Genomic DNA, 23,775 nt, shown 5'->3' on the forward strand with positions numbered 1-23,775 from the left:
AAAATATATCTAACAATTACTTTAATTTTAATTACTATGGTAAAACTAATAATACAAAATTATTACATTATGTTATATTATAAACTTTTTCTTTTGTAATTTCCTTGGGCTACCGCCGGTAGCCCGCAAAATACGCCCCTGGTTAAAATGCTTTGAGACTAGGCAGGTTATAAAAACAGTCCATCATGAGTGATTTGGAAGGTGATGGCGATATATTTTACAAAGAATTAAGTTCGGAAGATGAATATAATTTCAATATGAGAAGAAACTCCGAAGGCCGTAAAAGAATATTCAAGAAACGTTCCAGCAACATAAAATCCCGAATTAGTTCTGAGACCGTACACAACTGACGCATGCGTCGAAAGAAGTTCGGTATTAGTTCGGAACGCGTTCTGAATTGCTTGTTGGAACAAACCTATTATAAATCAGGCAATGGGCACTTCGAAAATGTTAACTGTTTGTTAAATGGGTAGGGTTAAACGAGCGTTGAGCGGATTCCGCCGATTTTGGAATAGACAGCGACGCACTTAGGTTAGGTTAGTTTAGGCTTTTATTATCCTGTGAAGATGAAGGTGAAAGCGATTGAGTGTGATTTTTTGTTTTCTATGTTGGCAGTCAAGTACCTCGGTGTCTATTCCAAAATCGGCGGAATCCGCTCAACGCTCGTTTCACCATAAAAGTTTCCAGAAGAAATGAACATAACTTAATGTAACAGTACCCATCGCATTTGTCTAAACTGAACTGCATATAAAAATGTGAGGGCCACCACTACCAGAGGAAACTGACGACAAATAGTGTAGTATATAGTATATAGTATTACATTTTACTTTCCGAATAGTCTTTACCATTTATTAACATTTAATTTCAGAAGGCAATTAATGCACACGGAAAGTGAAAATTATAATTCCCATCGTAATTTAATCTTAAGTCTCAAATGAGGACTATTCTTTCTTATTCATTACTTCAGTTATGTTATGTACAGATTTCTTTAAATCAATTTATGTCACTTGTAGCACAGTCTGTTACGAGTTCGCATATATATGGTTTGAAGAGAAGGAAATATATTTTAACTTACCGCTTGGATGTGAATCCAACACTCACTCCAGGGAGGCCCCCATTCCACTCTCGTCTTCCCGCCCAACTAAACAGAGTCCTCTTTTAAATTAGCATAGGCAGAGGACGTTGTGTTTTGGGCGTAATTCAACCAATGAAAATGCAGAGAACTCTTTTTCTTCTTTTCAATATTTGTTTTACTTGTACCACAGTCTAGTATATAGTCACGAAGTTTGAGTTGATGAGGGTACTAGGAACAATAGACTGTGCCGCTACTGCTTCACATTGTATGAGATAAAGCAATAGTAGCGATCCTAATGGTTAGCAACTATCTGTGAATGCATATTCCCTACGTATTGAGCTTCGTGACTGTATATACTAGACTGTGCTTGTACCTCAGATCAGATAGACTTCTAAGAAGAATGTTAAGTACCGTGATATACAAAAATAAACACTCATACAATAAAGCAGGAAAAATACGTTTCAATTATGTACATTTGTAGTTTTAATTGATGTTCGATACATCATGCATGTGTACAATTGTCTCTCAAATTCCACACATAAACAAGCAGTTGTACAAAAATATAGAACTATAATTTACTCGAATTACTATTTCCACATTCGATTTCCGTCTTTGCGGCATAGGAATGTTCTAGCCCCATCAGTCACGTGGACAGGAAGAATACAAATGCACTCCGAGTGAACGCAATGACTTAACCTGTATGCCAGGGTTCCAACCTCTTGACTATCACTGAACCCTTAAAGCTATTTTACTCTAGATGTATTTGAAGTGAAAATTAAACCAGTTTTTTTTAGACTTAGGCCTACCATAAGATTATTATCAATGGGATAGTAGGCGTAGCCATGCAGCTAACAGTTTTGCGAAGCCTGCATCAACATTGTTTTTATTTTCGTTTGTTTTTCGAGAACAGTAAAAGCAAAATAAAAAATACGTACACTGATACAAGTACATTGATGTTAATTACATTACGTATTGTGTTGTAACTCGGGAAACATCTGGATATGCGATCGTGCATACAAGGTCGCAGTTGGTTTTTTTTCCTCAGAGTTCTCCCGTTTCCCCATATTAGGCATCTACATCATTCCGTCAACATTTCTCCATTTCGTCATTATTCCATAGCATTCCCCAAACGCCGGCTGGTGACGCACGAAGGGGGTTGGCCTAGGGACGAGTGGGGTTGCTTGCTTGAAGCCTGGGTATGCAGCGAACCTTAGTGCAGTCATCAGCTGGTGTGGGTTGGAAACACATATAGCTTGAGGGTTAACGCAATAGCTCTTGAAAGGTCACAGTGCCCCTCTCCCTTCATTTCATTCCATATGATCGTGCATGCATCCTAAATCGCAATAGAGTTGTTGTATGGAACACGATTTTTTAAACTCGAATCACACAATAAATCTAACAGTCCCTCTTCTTTGACAGGCAAACCATTTTCTGTCACCGAGATGGGGTTGGTTGTCAACTCAGCGGGACCAAACTTTAATTTTATTATCATTGCTTCAACCTTATCCTGAACTGTGAACACTGTAAAAGCTTAGTTTTTAACAACCACGCAATGACGCCTGCGTGAGCGTGATGCGGCACACAGAAGTCAAATCTCTGTTTATTATGGAGGCTGCATTTTAAAAGCCACATGCATGACTATTGGAATGGAATTTACGGAAGGGGGCACTGTGGCCCAGCACTGCGACCTGTTACAATCTATTGCGCTAACCTTCAAGCTAGACGCATTCTCAAACCCACATCAGCTGACTACACTAAGGTTCGCCATACCCAGGTTTCAAGTAAGCAACTCTATCATCCCTAGGCCAACCCGCTCCGTGCATCGCCAACTGACGATCAGGGAATGCTGTGAAATTATGGCAAAATGAGAAATGGTGACAGAATGCTGTAAATGCATAATATGAGGAACATGGGAGAAGCCCAAGAAAAACCCCAATTGCGATCTTGCTTGCCACAAGTGTCACTAAGAATTTTTCATCCCGGGCCTGATGCGGTCTGCCTGCGTGAGGCTGAAGGTTTGGCCATTCGGTCTCCTCAGAGAACTATGTGAATGATATTGCACAAATTTCACGAGAGGATCCCTGTGAGGACAGTATAGTCCTTGAGGAGTAAGAGGAGAGGGTAATCTAGTAACTCAGTGCTTCTGAAGGAGCAAGTGAATAGGGGTGGTGTTATTGGCCAGCTCAGTCATTGGCAAGTTGGTTCTGTGTTGGGGATTGGTTGTAAGAGTGAGGGAAACACTCTCACTCCTCGCTCGGATCTTCTCCTGAAATGCAAACAGTACTTGTAGCTGAACCCAAGAGAACTATACAGGGTGTTTCGGGTTGGTGTTACTAACTTTCAGGATGAAGGGGAAGGGCACATGTACCAATTTGAGATAAGGAACCCTGGTCCGGAAATGACTAAGTCGAAAATTATAAGCAAAAATAGTTGTGTGGAAATGAAATTGTAATTTGGCATCACGTGCCCTTCTTCCCTTAACCTCTGGAACAGTCGTGGTCAGATGGTATGGGCCGGATGTCTCCTACATGGTTACTTGGCCCGATACAATCTGTGAGCTTGTCTACTGTTCCCATTGGCTCATCCATGTTCGAAAATCATGTCTGCATATTCCGCTCTTGTGTATTCCTCCATTTCACTAGGACTGATCGACTGGACACTGCAACTTGTACACATACACTGCTGTCTACAGACGTGCATATCAGGACCGACCATGTCTGTTACACATTACGCCATCTGCATTGCTTTAGTATAGTTTCCTGTCCCCACCCCTCAGATAGCGCACTGAAAGGAATACTATAGGTGGACAACGTAACCAACGCCAGATGAATACAGTATGTGTAAGATGTACAGATAAATACAAATAAATAAGGTGTACACAGGAATAAAATTATTTCATTTCCACACAACTATTATTGCTTATAACTTTCGGCTCAGTCATTTCTGGACCAGGGTTGCTTATCTCAAATTGTTACATGTGCCCTTCCCCATCATCCCTGTAACACCAGCCTGGAAACATCCTGTATATACAGCCCTCTTGGCCGAACAGCTGTGCTCTTATACAGATACGGAATTAAAATTTGGAGCGAATCTTGATGGGCACCTATATGTAGTCAACAATTTCAAAAGACTGTCCACAAATAGCATATATACAGGGACTCTTGTTTACTGCACATGTGCAGTATGTCATAAGGAAAACATACTATAAGGGAGCTCCAAATTTTATTTCATTATCTGTACAAGATATATATTGTATTTAAAACAGAATTACTGTATTTAATCTGAATTGGTTCATTGGAGAACCGTCAGTATGGGTCTATGATAACAGAAGTAAGAAATATAACAAAATTCAGGCAAGAAAGGAAGTCTCTCCCTCTAGCAAACACCATACCAATGTAACAGTGATCCATAGAAAAATACGTTATAGGTGTGATCTTTGGCTAAGCAACTAATGTCAGATATTGAAATTTTCGTAATATCTTATTCATTTGACTCTCGAGCATAAACGTTTTTTCACGGGTGACCACTTCTTGAAACTTTTTGATCAGACCTTGTACATATGTATAGTTTTTGATGTGATCTTAAAGTTAATTAAGGCATGAAGCACAATGTGCCACAAGATATTCCTCCATATTTTCAGGAGTTGAAGTTCCATCAGTAATTATTGGATAGTATGTTTTTATACGTCAAAAATGATTTCTCAAAATCGCATGTGGTTACTGGTGCATATTTAAACAAATGGAGGTGGCTGACAATACCTGCTAGAGGTTTCGCGTATTTCTGGATAAGAGTAAATAAACTGACGTAATCCCGATTTCTTTCACGGACTGGTTCGAATTTTTTCACGTCTACCTAAGTGGTTGTCTTGTCCTGAATACTGAAATATGTATTCCTTTAAGTACTGAAAACACTGAATTTAAAATTGCATAAATATTTTTATAATATCGATTTAGTTTATGCTGAAATATTGTACATCTTGATTACGCAACTACACACTTCAGAATATAAAGCATAATTATATATATTGATTAATTTTCTTTATAAGACATTTTATTAAACGACATTTGGCATGGATGTTAATTTTATGTAAAATATGTAATTGTGGCAGGCAAATAGAAAAGGATGTAAGTGCCAAATATATTGTGGCACCCATCTGGAGCGTTCTAGAAAATCCTGGGGGCCTCGGGAGTGTGAGCACGCATCCAGCGCGACACGGGGTGAGGGGGAAGCACTGAGAAGCGGAACTCGAGCTTTGGCGGGCGCTGAAGCGCGGCTCAGAGCAAAAGGGGAAAGAAGGCTACGGGACAGCATGGCAGAGAGAGGAGGGAAAACGTCTGGAAACAGATTGTTGGCTCCAGAGGCTTCGCGACGCAGAGCATTCTAGATGATGGTGGTATATAAATAACATCGAGAATTGCGGATGTCAGTCAGCTGCGAGAGAGGTAGTTAGTCTTGTCTTGGACAGTGGAGACGTTTCCAGAGGATTGAGTTCGAGGTGCAGTGAACTTGAGTGAGTCTGTGACTGTGGCAGCGTCCAGGCGAAGGCGACGCGTATCCGGAAGTCTTGGGTTCGAAGTGCAGTGAACTGTATCTGGAAGTCTTGGGTTCGAAGTGCAGTGAACTGTATCTGAAAGTCTTGGGTTCGAAGTGCAGTGAACTTTATCTGGAAGTCTTGGGTTCGAAGTGCAGTGAACTGTATCTGAAAGTCTTGCGTTCGACGTACAGTGAACTTGAGTGAGTGAGAGAGCTAGAAGAACTAGCCAAGGCAAACGAACTGTGAACTGACAGTTTTTGTTCTGTACATAGTGCATTGTGAACATTAGTAGAAATTAGGAGTACATTGTTGTTCTTCTCAATAATACACGTGAACTGTCATAGTCGTTGTGTGGAGTGTAATAATAACTACTGTGTTGCTGTGTTGAGTGGAATACCCACTGTTGAAGGGTGTGTGACTAAAGTTAGAAATAAAAGTCACATTATTGTTGTATAAAAGTCACAATGTGATCGTTTTATTCACTTGAAACCGTTCTATGTCCTGTCGCTGTTGGACTACTGCTACAATTCTCTCATGCATGAAGGTTGACTTAATTTTTTACAAAATTTTCAAGACGAAAGTGCGTGTTTCTATCCATTTTTTTGTGGTTCCTGAACATTTCTGTGTTTGGCACTTTCAGCTTTTTCCATTTACATACCACAAATTATCTTAAAATATGTAGTATTGTACGAAATATATAAAAAATATATGCATTAAAATTAAATGTAATGGTCTTTGGAGCCTAATTCGCCAACATTTTTAGCTTTCACACAAATATGTACTAAGGAAAAAAAAAAAGTAATTACATAAAAATATGAACTCTAGTTATGAAACAAACCCCAGCAGTTCTGAGTCAGGGCACTCCTCAGGATACAACTTCGTCCACTCAACACTTGTGTGGTCCTCGCTACATTTGACCTTGAGCTCTCTTCTCAGCGTCTTCTAAATAGTTAGCTATGACACCAGAGCAGTATTTAAGCGGTTTACTTCTATATCTGTTTGATAATGTGACATCGGCACCACTGCGCACCAACAGTCGTACCACAGAGAAGCGACCACACTGTGCTGCACAGTGCAGAGGAGTATTCAGAATACGATCACGTGCATCGATGACTGCTCCAGCTGATAGCAGCATCTCACACACCGCCACATAGCCTCCTTTAGCTGCCAAGTGCAGGGGAGTGTTGCCATCTGATCCTGTCACTTCCGCTTTGGCATCAGCTGCCAAGAGCAACTGCACAATCTGTGTGTGACCCTCTTCAGCTGCGTAGTGCAAGGGAGTCCACCGATTAGAACTGCATGCATAGACAGTTGCTCCAGCTGAGAGCAGAGCGTTACATATAGTCATGTGGCCTCTCTGTGCTGCCATATGCAAGGGAGTACCGTTATCTGATGTCGCATCCACTTTAGCATGCGATGCCAGAAGCAGTCGCACAATCTCTGTGTGACCCTCCCGAGCTGCAAAGTGCAGAGGCGTCATTGCGACTGAAGTACATGCATTGAGAGTTGCTCCAGATGACAGAAGTGCCTTACACACAGCCATGTGGCCCTCCCGAGCTGCAGAGTGCAGAGGCGTCATTGCGTCAGAAGTACATGCATTGACAGTCACTCCAGATGACAGAAGTGCCTCACACACAGTCATGTGGCCCTTCCCAGCTGCCAAGTGCAGGGGAGTGCGACCATCAGCATTAGCTGCTTCCACTTCAGCACGAGATGCCAGCAGCAGCTGTGCTATCTCCGTGTGACCCTCGTCTGCTGCATAGTACAGCGGTGTCCAGCCATTTTCGTCCTGTGTGTTCACATCAACACCGGCATCAACAAGAAACTGCACTGCCGCAGCGTTGCCACTCTTTGCAGCCACAATTAATTTTTGTCTGTTGGTGCCACTGATTAATTGCAAGAACTCAGTGCTGTCTTCCATCGGTTCTCCCTGAAACATTATAGTCCCTAGTTAGCAAACTCCACACTCACTTCCATTTCTGAGAGTGGTTAAGCATGCAATGAAAGCAGACATCCATGGCTTTTCAACAGCCTTTTCAGCATACTGATAAGTCTATTACAAACTAATTTAATTCTTGTTTGAATAATATACCAAAATTTCAGTATGTTGTTTAGTCAACTGTCCGTACACAGGTATAAACCTCATAAGTGACACCATAAGGCATCACTCATGAGACAACTAAGCCAGGAGATAATGGGGTACGGTTAAAGATACTCAGCAAACCATCTGCTGAACGCTCAACAGTCCATTTTAGTAACTCTGTTAGAGAGGCTGTGTTGACATTAGATTGCGTGTTATCCTTCTGATTGTGAAGTTAACTAGATTTTTCACAGCAACATCACTTGCATTTATATTGATTGGCATATGAGTGACTGGCATCAGAACCACACAAATTTAAACTATCTGCATTTGAAGTACCTCACCAAAATTATCCTTACCTGATGTAATCAAAGTTCCATGCTTATTTAGTTTGATATAAAGCTTCTGGTAAATTACTGAAAATATTTTTATTTTAATCTTAATCATTACATTCACTCGACGTTTCATGTACCCTCTAGCAAGAGGTGGGTACACTGTTCAACCTGTACCTGCATCTCTTTCTACTATAGTATTCACTGTTGTATTCGTTTTTGTGCAGGGTCATTCCACAGTAAGTGGTCCTGTGACTAACACTGTATTTTATTATTGTTTACTCAGTAAATAATAATATTGCATTGAGCTAATATGAAATTAGTAGCAGATTTTGAGCTGGATAAAACTAAAAAAATAGGACATGAATATATTTATTAGTTTTAGATACATAACATTCTGAATGTCCTGTGACTAACGAAACTTACTGTGGAATGACCCTATGGATACTGTCCAAATAAAACTTTTTCTATGCAGCCAAAAAAAAAAAAAAAAAAAAAAAAAAAAGGACATTTTTGTTTACTTCAAAGCAATACCATGACAGGGAAGAGAGGACACTATCAATAATGCACTTACAAGTAAAGACATACCAAACACTGACCTAGTCGTGAAGGGGTACTTCTTTCAATTTGGTGGAGGGGACCATTTCCAACACATTTTGTAGAAACTACATATATCGACATGGTAAGTGTTCAATGCACAGTGACTTTTCGGACACACTGTATTTATTTTGTTATTTAATTCTGTAATGCTACTCTCATCAGTCTTGCATTTAGTGAATGCATATATTGTTGTTATCTAATGCTGGTCTTTGGCAATCTATAATAATAGATTTATTGAAGGAGGAGGGTTCGGTCCGGTGCTGTGGATTGAATTCGGCATAGCTCAGTGGTCAGAGCGCTTGGTACGTAGAACAAGGACCCGGGTTCGATCCCCGGTGCCGGAGTGAATTTTTCTCCTCAAATATTAATTTGGCAACGAAGCCTTTAGTGCTCTTGCTCTCCAATATTTCTCTGTGGTAGATCCAACAGGTGTGTAGATAATCTTCAGTGAATGCATATTAACTTGTAATTTGTTCTGATTTTCTCTGGCAAAGAGTTCCTGGCTTGAAAGCAATGTTAGCAGAGCTGATGGTTTACAGATGAGTGTTTATTGTTGATGTGCAGTTTATTAAATCACGTGCTCTATGCAGCATTAGTGTGCACAAAAGAATCCCTTCATGTTTTTGAATGACTTGGCAGTCTGAGTGAAATAAACGCTTTTCGGATTTCTACATAACAATGAATGAGTCTACTGGAAGTAGTAAAGCTGAGAGTGTCAATCTAATCATTGGCCTGGACTGCTTAATGTAAGCTGCTGAAACGGAAATAAATGGGTCTATAACATGTGGGTATGTCATTGAGAAACTCTTGCAATACATTTAGCTCTATAGGGGAATCAAATATAGTGTAATCTCATCAGAAAATAATATTATTTATACTTTATTTTGAAAAGTACGTTATACTGAAAAAAAAGGAAGATTTATCGAAACAAAGTTATGATTTTACATTAGCTACTGCAGAGTTATTCCACAATATATCTTAGCATTCATTAACTGCAGCTGTGTTTACTGTCCATGAAAAATTCAACTACTGTAACTCAAGAAACTCAATACGCCTATACAAAAGTATAAGAAATATACATATCACTCAGTTTTAAAATTATAATCCAAAGAAATTACTTAAGTTAAAAAAAAAAAGAGGTTACTATCTACAACAAAAAAATATACACATGGTACTGCAGTAAAGTCAACAAAATTTGAAGTAGTTCTTAACTTTGGGTTTTCTCAATAATTTATCTTCTAGACTATTGACAAGGGAAGTATCACACCCGACATGCCGAAACTTACCTCGAAACTTTGGTGACATAACCGATGTGCTACGAGAAGATCACGTGCAAAACATTAGCTGCCTGTTTCCACTACAAGGCCCCGAAATCGAAGCTGGAATCTTTCTGTGGCCAGACGATAACGCAGCGCAGCTGAACATCCCTGCCTCACTGGCGAGCGGAGTGGAGTGCGTGTGTAAAATGGAGTAAACTCTCTCGCGTCCCATCTTCTCAATGAAGTAAAACAAGAGACAGAAGTGACTAGCATCGATTGAATGTTGAAAACAATTCTTTTCGGCACCATGCACAACGAATAAACACTTCATTGTCACACTGATCTTCAATATCATTCAAGTTATCTCGTGACCTTTCCTGTCGCCCGCTCTTCCTTATCACATTGTTTGATTCGCATGCCTTCCGTCGGTATTCTGTCCTTGCGAGACCTATAACCCTGTAGTCGTCCGCTTGTATTACTGACCTTGACTCACGTACGTCTGTTCGCTGCTGATTGCCACCCACCGCTCCACTGGCTTGCACACAGGAAGGGCTGTCCATTCCAACTAGTAGCGACTAGTAGCCACTTCCCTATTACTTACATGCAAAATTCCGGGGTTTATTTCGGGGCCTTGCAGTGGAAACAGGCAACTAATATTTTTCACGTGGCCTTCTTATAGTACATCGGTTATGTCACCAAAGTTTCGAGGTAAGTTTCGGCATGTGGGGTGTGATACTTCCCTTGTGAGGTTCACCCAATGACATGAGAATCAATCATTCTTGCTAGAAAAAATGTTGGACAAAGATTATATGCATGCAAGATGCTACACTTTACGTACAATACTTTACTATATTTTCAGTCAACATATTCAAAATAAAAAGAGGTATACATAATACATGAAATCTGCAACTAATAATAGGTACAATATGGATGTAAAGGTTAAAAAAAAATATCGGCTTTAAAAATTTTCGTATGTAACAGAAATGATACCGTAAAAATGAAATATCTTTAAATTCTCAGTGACAGAAACTTCTCTGCTGACATCGATAATAACATTTGAAGAAAGTCTACAAGAACCTCTCTTTGCACCAGAAGTATTAGAAAACGTGACAATATTATATGAATGATAGAGGAGTCATAAATATGAGATGGTTAAATTTAAAGACAATTCCTGTAATTAAAAGTATCCACGGTTAAGGCTTCCTCTGATAATGATGAACGCATTTTTTTTAATATTTAAATAGGTAGTTCATTCTGAACTTATAAACAACTGGAATCAGGGGCGTATTTTGCGGGCTACCGGCGGTAGCCCAAGGAAATTACAAAAGAAAAAGTTTATAATATAACATAATGTAATAATTTTGTATTATTAGTTTTACCATAGTAATTAAAATTAAAGTAATTGTTACATATATTTTGTGTAATAATAGGGTCAGCGGTAGCCCAAACCCTTTAACCAGTATACGCCACTGACTGGAATTAAAGAAAGTGTCAGTGTGTCTATACCTGGTAAGGTTTATCTTGTCTCAGTAGCAATAAAACCAAGTCCCTTCAAATGAGGGTGGAGATTATAGGAGGGTTGTAAATTTTCAGGATTCCTTTCAAAATCTTGTTATTGTACAGGCTGCCGGAAATCAGTTTCTTGAAAGACAAGCTCAGTGATGGAACTACACAATACGAAGAGAGATATTTTGTTATTTTATTTTGTGCTACAGAATGTATCAACTAGTCCCTTCCGCCACTGGATGGATGGACGGCACCGCTCCACTCCCCCTATCGCCATAACAATACAGACGAAGTAAGACATATCTCCTTTCTCTCTCTTTTCACAGAGAGACAAGATACAATTGTGTGCAAATTAATCCGAACAATGTAATTACTTATGCAAAAACACTCAAACGGGATAAAAAAAGGATCTAAAGACATACCTCAGTAATCTATGTGGCCTCCCTTGTTCCTAATAACAGCTCTGAGACGATTTGGCATGGATTCCACTAATTTCCCACAAATATTCTTAATTTCTTCATCGCGAAACCATGCACCAATGAGGGCAGAAATCATCTTCTCCTTTGTAGGACAATCCATTTTTTGCATTCTTCTTTTGCAAATTGACCACAAGTTCTCAATGGGGTTGATGTCAGGTGAGTTGCCTGGCCAGGGGAGTACCTGAATATTCTTCTTGTTGAAGAATTCTGTAGTTTTTCGAGACGTATGGCATGGTGCCAGGTCTTGTTGGAACACACCTCTGCCATCCGGAAATGATTTTTGCAGCTGGGGTACGATTCTGGTATCCAATAAGTGAATATATTTGTCAGAATTCATCATTCCCTTGATAGGTATTAATGCTCCAGGCCCTTCATGTGTAAAACAACCCCAAAACATTACTTTAGGGGGGTATTTGGGTGCTTGTTGGAGATGAGCTGCTGTTACTTTTTCGGATCCTTTCCGTACGTAAGAAACACGGTGGCCGTGGACCTCGAAATGAGACTCATCGGAAAAAAGTACATTCTTCCAGTCATTCACTGTCCAGTGTTGATGTAATTTTGCCCACATTAAGCGTTTTTTGCACATAACAAGGGTTAGCAGTTGCTTCTTAATAGGCTTACGAGCCCTTCGTCCAGCTTCCAAAAGCCTACGCCGCACTGTTGTGACATGAATATTCGCCCCAGTGGTAGCCATTAACTCGCGGGTTAAGTCGACAGCAGTTAGTCTAGGATTTAATTTACCTTTCCTGACAATTAAACGATCATCTGCAGGTGAAGTCTTCCTTTTCCGGCCACAGTTTCCTTTTTTCTGGGGTGTGATGGATCCAGTCTCCCTGTATCGTTTTATGATCGAATTAACAGTAGCCAAACCGATGTGACATTCTGCAGCAATTTGCCTCTGTGTCATAGAAGAATGCTCTGCTAATGTTATAATTTTAGACCGTTTTCGTGGAGTTGTATCCATTTGTGAAGAAGACAGAATGTACACAGGATTGCAGTATTAAGTCTTCAACACAACTGAAATGCTTATAAGTACAAAACGACAGGCAAAATGTCACATATTATAAAAAAAATAATGACAGACCTTCAACAATGGAATTATACGTACTACAGATGTCAATTAAAGTGGTATGAGCAACTGTGAGGCCAACAATGACAGAAAATGTAAAAATATGTCGTGTTTGGATTAATTTGCACGCTACTGTACATCACACAGCCTTTAATAGTGAAACTAATTTACATTTTAAATTGAAAAACAGCAATCAATTTCAGTCCATTAAGTCCACTGCTTTGGAGTAGTGGTTAATGTGTCAGATTGCGAAATTAGCAGACCCAGGATCAAAGCCTGATTGGGACAAGTTGCCTAATTGAGGTTTTTTTCCTGCGGTTTTTCCTCAACCAATTAGGAGGAAATGCTGGGTAACTTTCGATACCAGATCCTGAACTCATTTCATCATCATTATCACCTTCATCTTCAATCATCCTGCCTATACTCATGTTATCCTATCATATGGGGTAACAGAATCTGACCTAATGGGTACCCAAACCTCAGAACAGGATTCTTCATTATAAGTGCCAAAAAAGTAAGTAGAGAAACAAATAAATGCTACACGTCAATATACACAGCGTTAGAAAAAAAAAATCAATTTCAGTTGCACATTGGAGGAAAGAAGCTTGATAGAAGTTATCAATTTAGTACAAAAAGGAAAATAACTAAGAAAAAAATATGTACAAACATGTCTATATTATTTATTTTTTTTTTTTTACACTAATGTGTGATTTTAAAAGAATTAAATAGGATGTTACAAAGCAATTATGGTCTGACTGTGCAATGTATATGCTTATAACTGCCAGACATAACTTAACTAGTTAAAAAAATTGTTTAAACAGAATAATGAAAAAAAAAATTCTCTAAATACAAGAAAGAAAAAATTGAGGGCTATTTCCTACTCTGATAGTAACTGAATCAGCTATTTTCTCATTATGTCACTTATACCTTTCTTTAGTAACTGAATCAGCTATTTTCTCATTATACCTTTCTTTTTAGTAGGATTCACATAAAATTATTTCCTATGCTCTGGATATGAATTCGTCTCCTTATTTAGATGGTTCTCACTAGAAACTCATCTGCACTGTCTCGCCTCAGCCTCCTTCAGATACTGAACAATGGCACCAGAGGCGCAACGACTTGGTTTATATCCATATCTGTCTGTAAGTTTGAGATCAGCACCATTAGACACTAGTAGTCGCACCACAGAGAAGTGGCCGCACTGTGCTGCATAGTGTAAGGGAGTCCTCATATCTTTATCACGTGCATTGACATTTGCTTCAGCTGAAATAAGCAACTCACACACAGTAACATGGCCTCCCTTTGCTGCCAAGTGCAGGGGAGTTGTATTATTTACTGCTGTCACATTCACATTAGCACTATCTGTGTGTGGCCCCCCTCAGCTGCATGGTGTAAGGGAGTCATACCATTTGATCCTTCCGCATTTGTAACAGCACGAGCTGCCAAGAGACACTGCACAATCTGTGTGTGACCCTTTTCAGCTGCATAATGCAAGGCAGTTATCTGATGAGAGTTATGTGCATTAACATTTGCTCCAGCCGAGAGCAACACTTCACACACAGACAAGTGGCCTGTCTGTGCTGCCAAGTGCAGGAAGGTTTCCTCATTTAACATTGCTGCTTCCAAGTCAGCACGTGAAGACAGAAGCAGTCGCGTAATCTCTGTGTGACCCTGCTGAACTGCAAAATACAGGGGTGTCTTAAGTTCTGCACTAAGTGCATTGACATTTGCTCCAGCTGATAGGAGAGCCTCACACACAGCCATGTGGCCCACCTCAGCTGCTAAGTGCAGGGGAGTGATACCATTAGCTACAGCTGATTCTAATATAGCACGGGATGTCACAAGCAGCTGCACAACCTCTATGCGACCTTCTCGTGCTGCATGGTACAGAGGTGTCCAGCCATTTTGGTCCTGCGTGTTCACATCAACACCGGCATCAAGAAGGAACTGTACTGCTGCAGTGTTGCCACTCTTTGCAGCCACAATTAACTTCTGCCTGTTGGTGCCACTAATTGATTGCAAGTATAATGTGACGTCTTCCACTGGCTCAGAGATCTGAAACATTGTAGTCCACAGGTTGTAAACTCTACATTAACTTCCATTCCTGACAATGCATCAGCACATAACGAAAGCAGATTGTCTGCGTGGAGAGAATAATCAATGTGGGGTAATAGCATTATTCATTGATCAAATTCAACATGGCTGAGAAAGGGCAGCCACCTATTAGAACACGGTTCTTTTTTTTTTTTTTACTTGTCATAAATCCACGACACCTGCTACATGGATTTACTTCCTATCTGGAGGAAACAATCCAATCAATTGCATTGCTCTTTAAAATGCATCACCCCTGACAAGTTTAAAGCTGCGAACTTCTTCGGTTCGAATCCCGGTCGGGGCAAGTTACCTGGTTGAGGTTTTTTTCCGGGGTTTTTCCTCAACCCAATACGAGCAAATGCTAGGCAACTTTCGGTGCTGGACCCCGGACTCATTTAACTAGCATTATCACCTTCATTTCATTCAGACGCTAAATAACCTAGATGTTGATATATAGTCGTAAAATAACCCAATAAAAAACTTCTTCGGATCCAATGGCTAACGTGTAACCACAGACCAGTAGTGCGTATTTAAGCCCGTATGGGCTGAAGCACGCAGCAGACAGATTATTCTGTGTGCAGGTTAACTTTCTTCCCCTATTTGAATGCACCAAAAGAGAGGTAGTGGTGGAAAGGTTGTCCATGCATATGTTAAGTAGAGCAGTGATGTATAGAACAAGGAGAAGACATACTATCCTTAATATGTGGAGGACATTACGTTATAAAAAATAAGTATTCAGAGATGTTAAATGCAAATGATTCAACACAAATTACAGCTTTTCTGTCACACCCATTATCCAGAGTTGCAGCTAAAATTAATCGGTCTTTCACATACCGGTACTGCACTGCTGAAATATCAACAGTTATATTGTACGATGAAAGAGTAATGGAACAGAGAAAAAAATTCTCTCCGGCGCCGGGATTTGAACCTGGGTTTTCAGTTCTACATGCTGATGCTTTATCCACTAAGCCACACCGGATACCCATCCCAGTGTCGGAAAGAATCGTCTCAGATTAAGTTCCAAATCTTGGGTTCCCTCTAGTGGCCGCCCTCTGCACTACGTCATAGATGTCTATGAACGTAGGACTGAAGTCCACACATGTGCCGAGGTGGACTCGTTATGAGTGACTAGTTGGCCGGGATCCGATGGAATAAGCGCCATCTTAAATCACGAAGTTATTTACGCATATCATATATATTATTTTAATGTACCGAAGTACATATGATATTTTCATGCAGATATTCTGCGTCATCATACGATGAAAGAGTAATGGAACGGAGAAAAATTCTCTCTGGCGCCGGGATTTGACGGCGCTTATTCCGTCGGATCCCAGCCAACTAGTCACTCATAACGAGTGCACCTCAGCACATGTGTGGACTTCAGTCCTACGTTCATAGACATCTATGACGTAGTGCAGAGGGCGGCCACTAGAGGAAACCCAAGCGTTGGAACTTAATCTGAGACGATTCTGTCCGACGCCGGGGTGGGTATCCGATGTGGCTTAGTGGATAAAGCATCAGAACGTAGAGCTGAAAACCCGGTTTCAAATCCCGGCGCCGGAGAGAATTTTTCTCCGTTCCATTACTCTTTCATCGTATGATGACGCAGAATATCTGCATGGAAATATCATATGTACTTCGGTACATTAAAATAATATATAGTTATATTGTAGCCTAACTGATCACTTAACAAGCATATCAATATAGTAATATAACATTGCACACTAGCAAACTGTCATTTATTACATGCAATCAGAAGTTTACTGTGGTTTGTTGAATGAATTTCCCCTTGCGCAAACATAAAAAAATACAAAACAAAGTGGGAAACTTAATCATCTTGATCTGAACCTTCGTCGGCTATGTGTTCAAAATGTGGAGTAATGTCTGTAACAGCTATACAAACCTGTGCTGAAAGATTATCACCTGAGAGAGAGGATCTTGCTTTCGATTTAGCAGCATTCATTCTAGAAAAGAATTGTTTACAAACATAGGCCTATGTGGATCTAAATATTGCTGTAAGAGAGGGAGCAAAATCTCTCAGATGCTCATATTTCTCTTCACACAATTCTGCAAATAAATTCCCACCCACTAATCTTTGCAGTTAATTTTAATCACTATATCTGTAGATCAGTAAGTTCACATTGCAACTTAATTCTTGCACTGGTTACATCACAAAAAAAAAAGGGTTGACAAACACCGCACGATCATTCTCTATGTCCCTGAAATTGCAGATCTGCTACTGAATTCAGTTTTCAGGTTATCCATTATCCATAATAGCTATATACGTAACACATTGTTACAAATTAGGCATTTTACACTCTCATAATCTTTGTTACAACAGAATAACTCTTCCTCTCATTCCACCCGAAATCTCCGTTTTTTGGAAGTGAAAGATTTAGACACCACTGCTGCCACTTGCTTGTACACACATAAACTGAATAATAGAGGTATGCTCTGTGGGCAGTATATCTACACCGTTTTAAGGTCAGGAATCACAGAATTCACGAATCCTCCTTTTCCTAGCAATGTTTTAGCTCATCTTTCAGACTAATCATCTTTTCTTAACATGAAGAATCTCTCTTGGAATTATTTGAAGGGACGAGGGCCCTATTAACATTCGAGGGGGCGACGCCCCTTGTTCTATAAGTTGAGGGAGCAGAAAGTGCCTCCTCCCCTCTCCCGAAATCGGCACCTATGGCCTCTTGTATACTGATTGTAACGTTATTCCATTTCTCAGTTCCATTCGATGACGAAGTAACACAACAAATTAGACGTCAGTTCCGGTCCACACCTGTGGAGTAACGGTTAGCGTTTCTGGCCGCGAAACCAGGTTCGATTCCCGGTCGGGGCAAGTTACCTGGTTGAGGTTTTTACAGGGGTTTTCCCTCAACCCAATATGAGCAAACATTGGGTAAATTTCGGTGCTGGACCCCGGACTCATTTCACCGGTATACTATCACCTTTACCTCATTCACACGCTAAATAACCTAACATGTTGATAAAGCGTCGTAAAATAACCTACTTAAAAAAAGTTAGTTCCGTATGTTGTATGTAACACAGATGTAGGTCGAAGAATCAAAGATTCAATATCCAAAATCACTTTTTCGATATTATGGCTGAAAAGAACGTGTATTTCCGTTAAAATCTCGACATCTACTTCTTTGTATAATTCGACTGGGGCACATAGTTTGCATCACACTCACCGTTCCCTGTGGCTCAGGATCTGCACCACAGGCTTGTTCCTGCTGCACCAATGCCTCCAGGTCTGCACAGCGCCGCTCCAGATCTTGACGCAGTTGTCTCTCCCTTGACAGAGCCTCATCTCTCTCCTTGAGTGCGTCCTGAAGCTTCCTGCATTCCTGTTCATAATCCCGTGATGAAAGCTGGTCCAGACGCTCCTTGAGGATGCGAACTTCGTCTACAACTGGCAGCAGAATCGCCACTTGGCTCTCCAGATGATCCACCCTCTTCTGGAGCTGAGGTACAGGATGTGGTTTGGCCATCTTTAAACAAAAAAAAAATTAGGTTTCATACACGTTTCCAAAATTCTATTCAGGAAACATTCACGTCAAGTTGTGGGTTAAATATCTCAGGCATCAAATATAGGGATAAACTCCAGAACATGGATTGCACCCTTTCCCTCTTACTTCAAAATTCCAACCTTGTGTACACAAAATAAATTATTGGCACCGAAAAGTTTCTTTTCGTAAATATAATGATGCGCATTTGACAAACGCAGACAAATCTGCTCTTTTTAGTATTTTAAGACATAATTTGGTAGGTGCAATCTGTGTTCTAAAATTTTCCCAAATATAGTTGTGATTGTATCCGGCAGATAACTATGAATGCATATTGCAGAGCTTCCAATATCTGGAAAAATAAATACGCGAGGTTTCGTAAGGGCTTGGATCAGTGACAGGTTAGGTTACGTTTGGTTTGTTCAGGGTTTTGGTATACATTGCAGATACAGAGCACATCACTTATTACCGGTATCACTTTGGAATGCTGCTAATCTGATAGCTAGAGCCGTGCAAATGGAGTAATTGTTCGACACACCAGCAACAGGGCAAGAGTTGTAAATTCACCTTTTGTTCACGCAGAGGTCTGACTCTGTGGTACACAGAATAGCTGCAAGCAGTAGGTACAGCGTAGTAAAGCAAACGTCAGTACTGAAGAAACATTAGAGCAGTTCGGTTCTAATGGTGCGATACCTAAGGAGGAGCAAATTCGTTAGGCAAAGTTTAAGAGCCTACATAAATTCCGTAGTTTCTATACTGTCTACTGCGATTTCAATCCCTGTTTAAAATACCTGAAGTTGGTTACATGCAAATCCGCGAAAATCACTCGTCTATGGCTGACGACTTTAAAATACAGGATTACCGCCTTGGAAGATTTACCTTGGACCAATGAAAAAGTGTTTTCCCGCGTAGTGCGTCATGATGGTACTACATGATTACGTGATCATTGTGTGAAAATGTAAAAGAAATTAATCGGTGGGGTAGTTTTTATAGGAAACGTAGGTATTTGGGGCTGAATGGATGATCATATTGTGTCTCTGGAGTGGTGTGCCAGAATTCCGAATTTATTTTCAATGATTTACATATGTTTTTTCTCCCGTGTGTAATGTGTAACGGGACCTAATTTTCACCTCATTTCTCAACCACGCCATCTAAAAATTTCTGGCATCATAACTTATCTTACCAAACATGTAACCGATACTGATTATTATGGCTGCAGCGAAATCGGCAGAGCAGTCCGAAGTCCAAACCTCTATTTTACGTTAATAGTCTTAACAGTGATATGAAATTACGTAGGTGTAAATGAATTATCCATTACATAGAATTTGCTGTGAAATATAGGCCTTCATCTACAAATAAGCTATACATGACAGTTCTGAATAATCTTAAGAGTGCCTGTTTACGTACCTGCTTGATTTAATTTGTTTTTTCTCTCTTATACAAGATTGTAGGCGATTGGAATGATGATTATAAATGTTAGACTCTTAAATGTTTCCTGCAAATCTTTAAACAAACTGAATGAAGTGAATAATGCAAATAAAATTACCGCTACTATGCCTATCGCTGTCGAAAACTCGAAATTCTGAAGTTTCGTATTATCGATGTTGGTTTCCTTTCCAGTCGGAATAGCCAATAGTGGTTTGTGAAAAGTAGCTAAATCATTATCCAACATTCCTAGAATTCGCTAAACAAGGTAAAGAAAATAGCTTTAAAAATATGTATAATACATAATAATCGCCGTAAAATAAGGATAAGTTAAGCAATCATGTTTTCAATACCGATCAGAGTTGTGGCGCGAGTAGGCCTACTTATATTTTGGTTGGTACAATGGTTTTGGGGCAAGCAACAGGTTTACAGTGTACAGTCATGTGAGACACTGTAGTTCAGTTCTGTACAGTCCGGACGGAATCTGTATAATGTATGGGTCGAGGCAGAGCCATCGTAACAGAACGCTCTGGTCGAGGACTTTCCCGGCAATGAATATGGAATATCCTCGTGTTTTCAGCGGGGTGAGCTGAATTGTTGATTCCAAGCTTTTGATGACTAACTTCTCCGTCGTCTTCAGGGATTGAAGTGCCGTGGGACCCTAAATGAATTGAAAGAGAGGAAAATGGGGGTCAAGGTAGAGTATCCAGCAGCCACTGAACGAATATTGCACACTTTTATCACTGCCAAGATGACGCTATACATCAATTTTCAACACTTTTATCACAACCACAACACATTTCAATTTTTACTGCTATATATATATATATATATATATATATATATATATATATATATATATATATATATATATATATATATGGAATTATCACTGCATTAACACATTGATTCTTTCACACAACACACGCTTAACGAACTAAATGTAATTATGAAGAATGGAGACAAATGACGGTCGCCATCACCTTCCAATAGACGGTTCTCAAAAAAGTACAGCAAGGCGGGCAACATTTGAAACGGAATGATACTAAACTTGAGAAATTTTACTGCAGAGGTGTAGTATTATGTGAGAGATTAGTTTAGGTGTGTTTTGTGACAGGTTAGGTTAGGTTTTATTAGATATGTAGTAATAAGTGACAGGTGTTCGCGACACTGAAACCTACTGTCACATTAATGAAATATGGCCGTATTCTTCATTCACGTACGAAGATTTTCGTATGTTAAATGTTATGTTTTATTTAATGACGCTCGCAACTGCAGAGGTTATATCAGCGTCACCGGAATTTTGTCCCGCAGGAGTTCTTTTACATGCCAGTAAATCTACTAACATGAGATTTAAGCACACTTAAATGCCATCGACCTGGCCCGGGATCGAACCCGCAACCTTGAGCATAGAAGGCCAGCACTATACGAACTCGCCAACCAGGTCGACTATAAGGTACATATTTAGGGCGAATTGGGTGGGCATACAATTCTCCCAGTGATCACATCAATTTATAATAATCAATACTATAAATACAAGGCATTTTAGCAAGTTCCTATATTGGCCAGGGCATAAGTAACCTTCACCCTGAATATGTGAGCTTCCAAGTCTATTGGCCACTTGTCTCACTTCGGGTTTCGTTGTATGTCTAGGCTGGTATATACATGGTCAGTTGGCCTTCCTGCTGCAGACCAATCAGGAGCTAGTACCTAGTCCCGACAGCCTGTCGTATTCTGGTTAATGGAAGTATGTTCTTCTTCTTCTTCTTCTTCATTCTCTTTCTTGGCCTCTGGTTTAATTTAATGATTCCATGTAACCAGCTAAGTTCTCTAATATAAAAATATATTATGTAATATACTGAATAAGTAGTATTGAAGTACCGCACCCACAATTGACTAAAAGATGGCAGTGAACATATCTGCACTTCACAGAGACAGACCGATGAATCTCGAAGCATGTTCATTACAGATGCTGCAGTTGATTCTAGCAGACAACTTTCATGTCTGGTACACGCGTCTCTCCCAGCATTGCAAACTGTGACTGAATTCTTCTGCACATACCAGAACTCAAGTTTAATAGCACCTAACTACAGTAATTAAAAATATTACATGAAACCACATCAGAGGGTTTTAAGTTTAAAAATTTAGCAGAAAAGTTTCATTCGCAGTAGAATTTCGAGGTTCTGTTTAAAACTTCAAAATGCCACAGGTTGGCAGTGCTGGTCTCTCTCCTTACTTCTTTTGCCTCACAAAATGTCAGGGCCGGAGACCAAATGGCTGTACTGTTTCTTTCTCTTCGAAAATTCATAGACCTCCCATCAATTTAACAAAGTTAGGTAAAAACGTTTTCATTTCTCAATTCCTTTATAATGTTGTGAGAGTCAATCAATCATTTATTAATGTCATGAGCAACAGTTTGTTGCAATAGACATAAAATGTACTAAATTACAAGATACATAAAATAATATTTGACATATGTAAAAACAGATGAATACAACAAAACAAACGAAATAACAATACTGGTAATAATAACAAATACTAATAATAATCGTAATAATACACAGCAATACAGCTTAGAAATTTAGAATAAGTTACATTTACAGTGGTGTCAATAAATTCACTAATACGTTCGGCTACCAATCATTCACAAGAATAGGAGTGGTAAACATTAAGCCTCAGACTGCAGTGTAAGCCTTCGGGTACCACCTCCGAACAAGAGAGTAATATAATATATTAATGGTCAATACTTCAGGTGAATCACTGTACAAAAAACAGCATTAATGTGGACGGGAAATTTTTAAAATACTCCTTACAGTCCAGACGGGACATTTTTTTTAACACCCTCCTTACAGTCCAGAATTGGCTCATTGTGTTACATCCATTCACACATGTTAAGATTTTCGACAGTAGACATGTGGAAACTTTATGATTAACATAAAGCTGCAATTAAGGACTAGCCAAATGTCTTAATCTCCACGGTGATCATGTATAAAAAAAAAGTGCTGTATTAAGGACACACCGGCACGTAGAATACATCACTCAGTTTCAAGACTGAAACTTAAGTTGTGTTGGTTTTGATGCTTTATTTTTGTTTCGATTTACAAATGGAGTATATGGGTTTGTGATGAGTGAATTTAATTAATGAAGAACATGCAATATATTTTGTCTTCAATATGAAACAACATTCCAAAGTTAGTCCCACAGGTCTGTAGCTGCTCCTGATGCCGAGATATTACCAAGAGAGGCTGCATGGCATGTCTAATTTAATATGCAACTTCGGCAACCTGATGCCCGTAACAAGGGAAGATAGAATCATCAGGTATAGTCACACAAGTTACATTGGTTCATGGGCTAACTACTAATAACAATAGCATTCGTCTGTGGCTCATAGTGTTGTTACAGTAAGCATTTGAAATTCTGTATTTTTTTGTTTCACGAAGGATCCCAGAGCAGGTGCTCATACTTTTGGGGGGAGGAGAGAAGATTTGTTCTACGTCAAAAAAAAAAAAAAAAAAAAAAAAAAAAGAAGGTGGCGGAATTAGAAGAGCGGACATCGTGGCTCTAGACAAGACTAATAGTAGAGGCTTTATACTTGACCCAACTGTTAGATTTCAGATGACCCAGACCCAACCATCTGAGATCAACAAAGAGAAACAACAAATTTATGAGCCTACTATTCCGTATTTTCGAGAAAAATATCAGATGGAAGGCACCTGGGAAGTACATGGTTTAATGATCGGAGCGAGGGGCATCATCCCACGATCAACTGTAAACACTATCAAAACATTTGGAATCCATGACATC

The 23,775-nt window shown here is 39.6% G+C and overlaps 1 protein-coding gene across 3 annotated transcripts; it reads right to left on the reverse strand.

Annotated features, from left to right (window-relative positions):
- Positions 1-1,530: 1,530 nt before the first annotated feature.
- LOC138702959 (ankyrin repeat and protein kinase domain-containing protein 1-like) lies at positions 1,531-20,233 on the reverse strand. Of its 3 annotated transcripts, none has more exons than XM_069830392.1 (3): positions 20,093-20,233; positions 18,232-18,531; positions 1,531-7,539 (listed from the first exon to the last, which is right to left on the reverse strand). In XM_069830392.1, exons 1-3 carry the CDS (start codon positions 20,216-20,218, stop codon positions 6,517-6,519), a joined length of 1,449 nt encoding a protein of 482 aa, XP_069686493.1. In that variant the 5' UTR covers positions 20,219-20,233; the 3' UTR covers positions 1,531-6,516. The 3 variants fall into 3 exon arrangements, with proteins under 3 accessions (XP_069686493.1, XP_069686494.1, XP_069686495.1); XM_069830393.1 differs by having other exon boundaries at positions 19,954-20,094; XM_069830394.1 differs by lacking the exon at positions 20,093-20,233 and adding an exon at positions 19,114-19,239.
- Between the last annotated feature and the right edge of the window lie 3,542 nt (positions 20,234-23,775).

Source organism: Periplaneta americana, chromosome 7 (genome assembly GCF_040183065.1).
Source record: "Periplaneta americana isolate PAMFEO1 chromosome 7, P.americana_PAMFEO1_priV1, whole genome shotgun sequence".
NCBI classification, from domain to species: domain Eukaryota; kingdom Metazoa; phylum Arthropoda; class Insecta; order Blattodea; family Blattidae; genus Periplaneta; species Periplaneta americana.